Here is an 11,365-nt window from a genome sequence, read left to right on the forward strand (position 1 = left end):
GTTAACACTGTAAAACCTCTCAGGAAGAACATGTGGGTGTGAAACATGGCATTTAATGAAAGAGGCAGGTCAGAAAACACATATTTGATCGTTTAGGTATAAGAGCATCACATTGTAATCGTTGAATAATCAGTTCAGTAATTATTAAATCAAAAATGGAAAAAATCACTGATTCCATCTTTGAAAACATGAAAATTTTGTAGTTTTTATCCTCTATGATAATAAAGTGATTATCTTTGAGGTTTGGACTGTTGGAACTCTTGATGGACATTTTTCACAATTTACTGACATCTTATGAACGAAACAAAAAATCAGTTAATCAAGTAATTAATTGGTAGATTAATTGATAATCCTCTAAATCAAACATCAAACCTCTGAACACTGAACATACGAATCTCTGAAGCTTCACCTCTTACATTCAACCTGCCCGTCTTCCTCTCAGACTTCCTGTTGCTGATAACGGGACATTTTGCATTGACAGAAATCCCCCAAGAAAGTTGCGGGGGGGGGGGGTTGTTCGGTGGGTGTGGGGCTTTTTTTTTGGGGGTGCTTGGGGGGGGGGGGGCATCATTCAACAGCTTTTACAACCCAGAAAGCTGCAATCAGACAGAAACACCAGTTCATCATAGTGAGAGAAACATTTAAAGTTCATTTCAACACATTATTCCACATATCACCACCGAACATGAAGTCAGTGATGTTTTATTTGATATTGACTACATCCATCCATCCCTCATCCATCCATCCCTCCACCCATCCATCTCTCCATCCATCCATCCCTCCCTCCATTCATCCATCTATCCCTCCCTCCCTTCATCTATCCATCCATCCCTCCATCCATCCCTCGTCCATCCCTCCCTTCATCCATCATCCATCCCTCCATCCATCAACCCCCCCTCCCTCCATCATCCATCCCTCCCTCCATCATCCCTCCATCCCTCATCCATTCATCTATCATCCATCCCTCCCTCCATTCCATCCATCCATCAATCCATCCCTCCATCCATCCCTCCATCCATCCCTCCCTCCATCCATCCCTTCATCCATCCATCCCTCATCCAGGCTGAGAAATGACACTCATACTCTAAATTGGTTCATAATTTATAAAATGAACATCATGCTATATTGAAGAGGAGCCATAAACTCATTATAACGTTTATTGAGATAATAAATGACGTAGAAGTTGGCTCATTTTCTCATAGACTTCTTTACTATAAGACTGGCGGAGTCTCCCCCTGCTGGCCATTAGAGAGAATGCAGGTCAACAAAAAGCCTCCAGTTAAATCTTTATTGTTCTCTGAGATGAATTCTAGTGCAACATACAAATTGTGACATACTGTACTTTAGAAAAACAACAAAAAAACAGTATGAACAACAAATAATCACAACCATCAGATACTTTAAATGCAGAGTGAACAGAGTGAAGCAGTTTGAACAGCGATGAAACTCATAAAAACACCAGACTGCTCCTTTAACAAACATCAAAAATGATTATATTATTATTATTATTACTAACCCTAACCCATTTGCCCTTCAAGTAAAAAAAAATACCCGAATGCTTCTCTCTGTACCGGACGTAGAAAACACAAAACACATGGATGCTTTTATTCTGAAGGTCGTTACCGGAAGCTGCTGGTTTCAGCTAGCTTGATGCGGAGCAAAGTCCGAGTCTGACAGAGAAACACTAAAGTTAGAGGCATTAAACTGATCAGAGCAGCTGTCGAGAAGTCAGGCATTTATACAACAAACCGTTTATCACGTTTGAAACTATAACTTCACGTTAAATCACGCTTCAAGTTCCGAGCTAACTATGCTAACGTTAACTTTAGCCACAGCTGCTAACCGAAGCTGATTAATGTGAGGATCAGCTGATCGGGCCGAGCTGGAGAGACTCACAGGTGAGTGTTTCACGGTGTTTCCCTCACATTTACCTGCCGACCTTTGGAGGGGCCCCAGCCCTAGGTTGGGAACCACTGGACTTAACTAGCTAACTGTATATAAAGTAGTATAAACTAGCTAACTGTATATAAAGTAGTATAAACTAGCTCCACCTCCAGCAGCTACAACAGTAACATGCTGCTCTAACACTTTTACTGTAATACTGCATACTACATTACTATAATACTGCAGTACTTTTACTGTAATACTGCATACTACATCACTATAATACTGCAGTACTTTTACTGTAATACTGCATACTACATCACTATAATACTGCAGTACTTTTACTGTAATACTGCATACTACATCACTATAATACTGCAGTACTTTTACTGTAATACTGCATACTACATCACTATAATACTGCAGTACTTTTACTGTAATACTGCATACTACATCACTATAATACTGCAGTACTTTTACTGTAATACTGCATACTACATCACTATAATACTGCAGTACTTTTACTGTAATACTGCATACTACATCACTATAATACTGCAGTACTTTTACTGTAATACTGCATACTACATCACTATAATACTGCAGTACTTTTACTGTAATACTGCATACTACATCACTATAATACTGCAGTACTTTTACTGTAGTACTGCATACTACATCACTATAATACTGCAGTACTTTTACTGTAATACTGCATACTACACCACTATAATACTGCAGTACTTTTACTGTAATACTGCATACTACATCACTATAATACTGCAGTACTTTTACTGTAGTACTGCATACTACACCACTATAATACTGCAGTACTTTTACTGTGATAAAGTATATTTTGTAGTACTAGTGCTGTTATATAGTATATTTTGTAGTACTAGTACTGTTATAAAGTATATTTTGTAGTACTAGTACTGTGATAAAGTATATTTTGTAGTACTGTGATATAGTATATTTTGTACTACTTTTACTGTGATAAAGTATATTTTGTAGTATTAGTACTGTGATATAGTAAATTTTGTAGTACTAGTACTGTGATATAGTATATTTTGTAGTACTAGTACTGTTATATAGTATATTTTGTAGTACTAGTACTGTGATAAAGTATATTTTGTAGTACTAGTACTGTGATAAAGTATATATTGTAGTACTAGTACTGTGATATATTATATTTTGTAGTACTAGTACTGTGATATAGTGTATTTTGTAGTACTAGTACTGTTATAAAGTATATTTTGTAGTACTAGTACTGTGATATAGTATATTTTGTAGTACTAGTACTGTGATATAGTGTATTTTGTAGTACTAGTACTGTGATATAGTATATTTTGTAGTACTATTACTGTGATATAGTATATTTTGTAGTACTAGCACTGTGATATAGTATATTTTGTAGTACTAGTACTGTGATATAGTATATTTTGTAGTACTAGTACTGTGATATAGTATATTTTGTAGTACTAGTACTGTGATATAGTATATTTTGTAGTACTAGTACTGTGATATAGTATATTTTGTAGTACTAGTGCCGTTATATAGTGTATTTTGTAGTACTAGTACTGTTATATAGTATATTTTGTAGTACTAGTACTGTGATAAAGTATATTTTGTAGTACTAGTACTGTGATAAAGTATATTTTGTAGTACTAGTACTGTGATATAGTATATTTTGTAGTACTAGTACTGTGATATAGTATATTTTGTAGTACTAGTACTGTGATATAGTATATTTTGTAGTACTAGTGCCGTTATATAGTGTATTTTGTAGTACTAGTACTGTTATATAGTATATTTTGTAGTACTAGTACTGTGATAAAGTATATTTTGTAGTACTAGTACTATGATAAAGTATATATTGTAGTACTAGTACTGTGATATATTATATTTTGTAGTACTAGTACTGTGATATAGTGTATTTTGTAGTACTAGTACTGTTATATAGTATATTTTGTAGTACTAGTACTGTGATATAGTGTATTTTGTAGCACTAGTACTGTGATAAAGTATATTTTGTAGTACTAGTACTGTGATATAGTATATTTTGTAGTACTAGTACTGTGATAAAGTATATTTTGTAGTACTAGTACTGTTATATAGTATATTTTGTAGTACTAGTACTGTTATATAGTATATTTTGTAGTACTAGTACTGTGATATAGTGTATTTTGTAGTACTAGTACTGTTATATAGTATATTTTGTAGTACTAGTACTGTGATATAGTATATTTTGTAGTACTAGTACTGTTTATATATTGATATATATTTGATGCAGGATGCTCCAGGGGCCGTACGGCAGCCTGGAACGGGACCGGCTGCTCCTCCGGTTGCCGTTGACCAGCTTCAGCGTGTTGACGGTTCTGCTTCCTCTGGTCGGACTCATCGCCTGCCTCTTCATCGCTCTCATGTTTCACTTTGAAGACGCCACATACACACACTGTGGGGTGAGAGCTTCTTCTTTAGTATTAACCCTCCTGTTGTGTTCGAGTCAAGGAAGGGAGGAAGTAGGAAGGAAAGGAGGGAGGGAGGGAGGGAGGAAGGAAGGAAGGAAGGAAGGAGGGAAGGAAGAAAGGGAGATGGAGGAAGGAAGAAAGGAGGAAAAAAGGAAGGAAGAAGGAAGGAAAGGAGGAAAGGAGCAAAGAAGGAGGGAAGGAAGGAAGGAAGGAAAGGAGGGAGGAAGGAAGAAAGGAAAGGAGGAAGGAAGGAAGGAAGAAGGGAGGAAGGAAGGAAGAAGGGAGGAAGGAAGGAAGGAAAGGAGGAAGGAAGGAAGGAAAGGAGGGAAGAAGGGAAGTAAGGAAAGGTGGAAGGAAGGAAGGAAAGGAGGGAAGAAGGGAAGGAAGGAAAGGAGGAAAGAAGGAGGGAAGGAAAGAAGGAGGGAAGGAAGGAAGGAAGGAAAGGAAAGGAAAGGAGGAAGGAAGGAAGAGTCAAAACAGATGGGTCAATTTGACCCGGGAGCACAACAGGAGGGTTAATATCATTAATACTGATTCTTATACTTGTGCTGTGGGTATCGGCCACCCATAGACTGTATAGAAGGTGCCACCCATAGACTGTATAGAAGGTGCCACCCATAGACTGTATAGAAGGTGCCACCCATAGACTGTATAGAAGGTGCCACCCATAGACTGTATAGAAGGTGCCACCCATAGACTATATACAAAGGTGGCACCCATAGACTGTATAGAAGGTGCCACCCATAGACTATATACAAAGGTGCCACCCATAGACTGTATAGAAGGTGCCACCCATAGACTGTATAGAAGGTGCCACCCATAGACTATATACAAAGGTGCCACCCATAGACTGTATAGAAGGTGCCACCCATAGCCTGTATAGAAGGTGCCACCCATAGACTATATACAAAGGTGCCACCCATAGACTGTATAGAAAGGTGCCACCCATAGACTGTATAGAAGGTGCCACCCATAGACTGTATAGAAGGTGCCACCCATAGACTGTATAGAAGGTGCCACCCATAGACTGTATAGAAGGTGCCACCCATAGACTGTATTGAAAGGTGCCACCCATAGACTGTATAGAAGGTGCCACCCATAGACTGTATAGAAGGTGCCACCCATAGACTGTATAGAAAGGTGCCACCCATAGACTGTATAGAAGGTGCCACCCATAGACTGTATAGGAAGGTGCCACCCATAGACTGTATAGAAGGTGCCACCTATAGACTGTATTAGAAAGGTGCCACCCATAGACTGTATAGAAGGTGCCACCCATAGACTGTATAGGAAGGTGCCACCCATAGACTGTATTAGAAAGGTGCCACCCATAGACTGTATAGCAAGGTGCCACCCATAGACTGTATAGAAGGTGCCACCCATAGACTGTATAGAAGGTGCCACCCATAGACTGTATAGAAGGTGCCACCCATAGACTGTATAGAAGGTGCCACCCATAGACTGTATAGCAAGGTGCCACCCATAGACCGTATAGAAAGGTTCCACCCATAGACTGTATAGAAAGGTGCCACCCATAGACTGTATAGAAGGTGCCACCCATAGACTGTATAGGAAGGTGCCACCCATAGATTAATCGTTCGTTAATCATAATCGAGGTTAAAGGTTAAATTTTCCCTTCCTTCCTTCCTTCCTCCATCCCCCTTTTTTCCTTCTGTCATTCCTTCCTCTCTCTCTCTCCTTCCTTCCTTCCTCCCTGCCTTCTTTCCTTTACTTCCTTCCTTCCTTCCTTCCTTCCTTCCATCTGTCCTTCCTCTCTCCTTCTCTCTTTCTTTCCTTCTTCTCTCTTTCTTTCCTTCTTCTTTCTTTCTTTCCTTCTTCTCTCTTTCCTCCCTTCCTTCTTTCCTTCCTCCATCCCCCTTTTTTCCTTCTGTCGTTCCTTCCTCTCTCTCTCTCCTTCCTTCCTTCCTCCCTGCCTTCTTTCCTTTACTTCCTTCCTTCCTTCCTTCCTTCCATCTGTCCTTCCTCTCTCCTTCTCTCTTTCTTTCCTTCTTCTCTCTTTCCTCCCTTCCTTCTTTCCTTCCTCCATCCCCCTTTCTTCTTTCTTTCTTTCCTCCCTCCCTCCTACCTTCCTTCCTTACTTACTTACTGTACTTCTTTCCTCTGTCCTTCCTTACAAAATCATCAAGGGTGGAGATAATCGTTCATTGATCGTAATCGAAGTTAAAAGTTTCAGTTCATGGTGATTTAGGTTTCAGCTCTTCCTTCATCGTGTCCGTTAACGTTCCTCGTCTGCTCTGATCAGGTGACTAACTTCCTCCCGTCCATCAGCGCTGCCATCAGTCGCGTCCCGGAGCGTTACATCTGGCGCTGCTGCATCGGCCTTCACTCCGCTCCTCGCTTCCTGCTGTCGGCGGCGTACTTCAGCTTCTACCGCGGACGCTTCGCCTCCTCCCGTCTGGAGCTGCTGATGAGCGGACTGACGCTGGTCTGCAGCCTGGCCGAGAACAGCGGCCTGCTGCTGCTCACATACGTCTCCTCCACAGAGACCTACAGTAAGCAGCACTCTTCCTCACCTCCTCCTCCTCCTCTTCCTCACCTCCTCCTCTTCCTCTTCCTGACCTCCTCCTCTTCCTCTTCCTCACCTCACCTCCTCCTCTTCCTCACCTCCTCCTCTTCCTCTTCCTCACCTCCTCCTTTTCCTCACCTCCTCCTCTTCCTCTTCCTCTCACCTCCTCCTCCTCCTCTTCCTCTTCCTCACCTCCTCCTTTTCCTCACCTCCTCCTCTTCCTCTTCCTCTCACCTCCTCCTCTTCCTCTTCCTCACCTCCTCCTCCTCCTCCTCCTCTTCCTCTTCCTCACCTCCTCCTCTTCCTCACTCTAATCTTTGACTGATTTATTGTTTTATTGGTTGTGTGTGTATTGATTATGTTTGGTTTTATATATTTTAGTTGACTCTGCTCCTGTTAAATGTTGTTTGTGTTTCAGACGTTCATAAAAACGGTTTCATCGTGTTCATCGTCAGCTCGCTGCTGCACATGCTCAGTACGTGCTTCCTGTGGCATCGGATCAACAGACACTCCATGCAGACCGAGGTAAACAACACCTTCATTTAGTATCAGAGTTTAATGAATCAAATGTTTCATTAAACAGAAATATATAAAACACTACAGTATGAACAGAGAGAGGTGCAGTGCAGAGTTTGACCTGCAGAGGGAGCCACCGCTTTATTCATCCTCACAGAGTCTGATGTCTAAAGGCTGTCTGAGGGAGACTTAAGGACATGCAAGGGTCTCTGAGGGGTCCTGTGTGATCACATGATCCTTGGGTTAGGGTTGGGGGGGGGTTGGGGAGGGGGGCTGGGGGGCTGGGGGGGCTAACACAGACAGTGGGGGTCCTGGAGGAGAGTCTGTGGTGCTTGAAGAGTCTCTCAGAGTGCCTGCAGCAGAGGTGTCAAACTCATTTTCATTCAAGGGCCACATACAGACCAATTTGATCTCATGTGGGCCGGATCATTAAAAAGATGGAAGGAAGGAAGGAACGAAGGGAGGGAGGAAGGAGTCAAGGAGTGAGGAAGGAAGGAAGGAAGAAAGGACAAATAGAAGGAAGGAAAAAAGGAAGAGAAGAAAGAAAGAAAAGATGGAAGGAAGACAGGACAGGTGGAAGGACGGAAGGAAGGAAGGAAAAGAAGACAGAAAGAAAGGAAGGAAGAAAGGGAGGAAGGAAAGATGGAAGGAAGGAAGGAAACCAGGACAGAAAGAAAAGATGGAAGGAAGGAATTAAGTAACAAACAATGAAAAGAAGGAAGGAAAAGAAGACAGGAAGTGGGCCGGGGTGGATCCCTCGGTGGGCCGATTCTGGCCCACGGGCCGCTTGTTTGACACCCCTGGCCTACAGAGGACCAGGTTTTCTATCCATCCATCCTTCCTTCCTCCTTCCCTCCCTCCTTTCCTTCCTTCTTCCTCCCTTCCTTCCCTTCCTTCTTCCCTCCTTTCCTTCCTTCCTTTCTTCTATCCATCCATCCTTCCTTCCTTCCTCCTTCCCTCCCTCCTTTTCTTCCTTTCCTTCCTTCCTTCCTTTCCTTCCTTCCTTCCCTTCCTTCTTCCCTCCTTTTAAGGTCTTGATGATCCAGAACTTTGTCTCACTTTGACAGGAAGTGACATCATACCGTTGGAAGCGGCGACTCTTCCTGGTGAACATCAGCTGCTGCTTAGCTGCGGCGTATTTCTTCAGACGTCACAACAAATACTGTGAGACAGGAGGTAAGTGTGTGTGTGTGTGTGTGTGTGTGTGTGTGTGTGTGTGTGTGTGTGTGTGTGTGTGTGTGTGTGTGTGTGTGTGTGTGTGTGTGTGTGTGTGAACTTGGAACAGTTCTAGCTCTACTCGGCTCGGTTTGGTACCAGGTCGTTCTCCATTACTATAGCTCCTCCTCAAAGTGAGCGGGGTCGTCATAGCAACGCTGCGTTTAACTCAAACACATAACCAATGGAGGACATGGAGGCGACGGTGTACTTGCTGCTGTATGTGTCTTTATGTCTCACACAAAGCAAGAGAAGAGAAACCAATCACTGTCACGCGGAGGGAGGAAGGAAAGGAAGGGAGGAAGAAGGAAGAAGGAAGGAAAGGAGGAAGGGAGGAAGGGAGGAAGGAAAGGAAGGGAGGAAGGGAGGAAGGAAAGGAAGGGAGGAAGAAGGAAGAAGGAAGGAAAGGAGAGAGGGAGGAAGGAAAAGAGGAAGGGAGGAAGAAGGAAAGAAAGGAGGGAGGGAGGAAGGAAAAGAGGAAGAAGGAAGGAAAGAAGGACAGATGAAAGAAGGAAGGAAAGAAGGACAGAGGAAAGAACGAAGAGAGGAAGGACAGAAGGAACGAAGAAAGGGGGATGGAGGAAGGAAAGAAAGGCGGGAGGGAGGGAGGAAGGAAAGAAGGAAGTGAGGAAGGAAAGGAAGGGAGGAAGAAGGAAGGAAAGAAGGACAGATTAAAGAAGGAAGGAAAGAAGTACAGAAGGAACAAAGAGAGGGGGATGGAGGAAGGAAAGGAGGGAGGGAGGAAGGAAAGGAAGGGAGGAAGAAGGAAGCAAAGAAGGACAGAGGAAAGAACGAACAGAGGGGAGGGAGGGAGGAAAGAAAGAGAGAAGGAAGGAAAGGAGGGAGGACGACAGGAAGGTTAAAAATGGCGGCTTTGATTCTTGTGTGGGACGACTCGTGACTCTTCCAGGTAGAGCTAGGATCAGTGTGTGGTGCTGTGAGCTGACCCCCCCCCCCCTCTCTCTCTCTCTCTACAGTCTACACCTTGTTCGCCCTCTGTGAGTACCTGATGGTTTTCTCCAACATGGCGTTCCACATGACGGCGTTCTGGGACTTTGGGACCAAAGAGTTGATCGTAGCGACGCCGTCAGAGGACAAACGATACTGAAGGAAGGAAGGAAGGAAGGAAGGAAGGAAGGAAGGAAGGAAGGACAAACGATACTGAACACTTTCTAAAAAAACCAAAAGACTCAAAAAACCTTTATTTTACATTTTAAGATTAAAGTTTGATCAACAACGAGTCTGCTGCTCCGGTTCATGTTTCACATTTAAACCTTTATAGGACACTCACTGAAAGGAAGGGAGGAAGGAAGGATGGAAGGACGGAGGAAAGAAGGAAGGAAGGAAGGTAGGGGGGAGGAAAGAAAGAAAGAGAGAGGGAGGAAGGAAAGAAGGAAGGAAGGAAGGAAGGAGGGAGGAAGGAAGGACGGAGGAAAGAAGGAAGGAAGGAAGGTAGGGGGGAGGAAAGAAAGAGAGAGGGAGGAAGGAAAGAAGGAAGGAAGAAGAAAGGGGGATGGAGGAAGGAAAGAAGGAAGGGAGGAGAGAAGGAGGGAGGGAGGGAGGAAGAACAGATGGAAGGAAGGAAAGGAAGCACGGAGGAGGGAAAGAAGGAAGGGAGGAGAGAAGGAGGGAGGGAGGGAGGAAGGACAGATGGAAGGAAGGAACGAGGGAGGGAGAAAGAAGGCAGGGAGGAAGGAAAAGAAGGAAGGATGGAGGAAAGAAGGAAGGAAGGAAGGTAGGGGGGAGGAAAGAAAGAGAGAGGGAGGAAGGAAAGAAGGAAGGAAGGAAGGAAGAAGAAAGGGGGATGGAGGAAGGAAAGAAGGAAGGGAGGAGAGAAGGAGGGAGGGAGGGAGGAAGAACAGATGGAAGGAAGGAAAGGAAGGACGGCAGCATCAAATTTCTGCTTTTAATCCATTTAGAGACAATATATTAGGGAGGGAGGGAGGAAGGAAGGAAGGAATGGAGGGAGGAAGGAAGGAAGGAAGGAAGTAATGGAGGGAAGGAATGGAGGGAGGAAGGAATGAAGGAAGGAAGGAAGGAATGGAGGGAGGAAGGAAGGAAGGAAGGAAGGAAGGAATGGAGGGAGGAAGGAAGGAAGGAAGGAAGGAATGGAGGGAGGAAGGAAGGAAGGAAGGACTGGAGGGAGGAAGGAAGGAATGGAGGAAGGAAGAGAGGGAGGGAGGGAGGGAAGGAGGAAGGGATGAAGGGAGGGAGGGAGGAAGGAAGGAAGGAAGGAAGGTAGGAAGGAAGAAAAGAATGAAGGGAGGAAGGAAGGAAGGAAGGAAGGAAGGAGAATATATTAGAGGATTATGGTAAAAATGTCTAAGTGGTGTAACCATATACAGTAAACTTTGGAAGGAAGGAATGAAGGGAGGGAGGAAGGAAGGAAGGAATGACTGAAGGGAGGGAGGAAGGAAGGAAGGAATGACAGAAGGAAGGAGAATATATTAGAGGATTATGGTAAAAATGTCTAAGTGGTGTAACCATAAATGAATATGTAATATTTATGGTTACACCACTTATTACTGATCATTTCATTCAACGTAATAAACCTGCAGCCGTGATGCGTTCACTGTCATCACGTTCGCTCTGTGAAGGGAATAAAAGAAGCGTTTCCATGGTGACGATTTAAAGCCTCTGACCGTGTGACCGAAAGTTAACCTTTAAACACAACGTCAGTTATTATTAGACCTGTGTGTGTGTGTGTGTGTGTGTGTGTGTGTGTGTGTGTGTGTGTGTGTGTGTGTGTGTGTGT

General features: G+C 43.5%; 1 protein-coding gene across 1 annotated transcript; it reads left to right on the forward strand.

Annotated features, from left to right (window-relative positions):
* The first annotated feature begins 1,663 nt into the window (after positions 1–1,663).
* On the forward strand, positions 1,664–9,845 carry pgap2 (post-GPI attachment to proteins 2). Its single transcript, XM_053332236.1, has 6 exons — positions 1,664–1,898; positions 4,175–4,343; positions 6,616–6,865; positions 7,298–7,404; positions 8,463–8,571; positions 9,588–9,845. The coding sequence occupies exons 2-6, from the start codon at positions 4,176–4,178 to the stop codon at positions 9,716–9,718; spliced, it is 765 nt and encodes a 254-aa protein (XP_053188211.1). The 5' UTR covers positions 1,664–1,898; position 4,175; the 3' UTR covers positions 9,719–9,845.
* The last annotated feature ends 1,520 nt before the right edge of the window (positions 9,846–11,365 follow it).

Source organism: Scomber japonicus, chromosome 13 (assembly GCF_027409825.1).
Source record: "Scomber japonicus isolate fScoJap1 chromosome 13, fScoJap1.pri, whole genome shotgun sequence".
NCBI classification, from domain to species: Eukaryota; Metazoa; Chordata; class Actinopteri; order Scombriformes; family Scombridae; genus Scomber; species Scomber japonicus.

Excerpts from the sequence above, each read along its gene's own strand:
- pgap2 (XM_053332236.1), top strand. The coding sequence starts at position 4,176 with ATGCTCCAGGGGCCGTACGGCAGCCTGGAACGGGACCGGCTGCTCCTC. Across the intron at positions 4,344-6,615 it reads CCACATACACACACTGTGGG|GTGACTAACTTCCTCCCGTC; the intron begins GTGAGAGCTTCT and ends TGCTCTGATCAG. Across the intron at positions 8,572-9,587 it reads CAAATACTGTGAGACAGGAG|TCTACACCTTGTTCGCCCTC; the intron begins GTAAGTGTGTGT and ends CTCTCTCTACAG.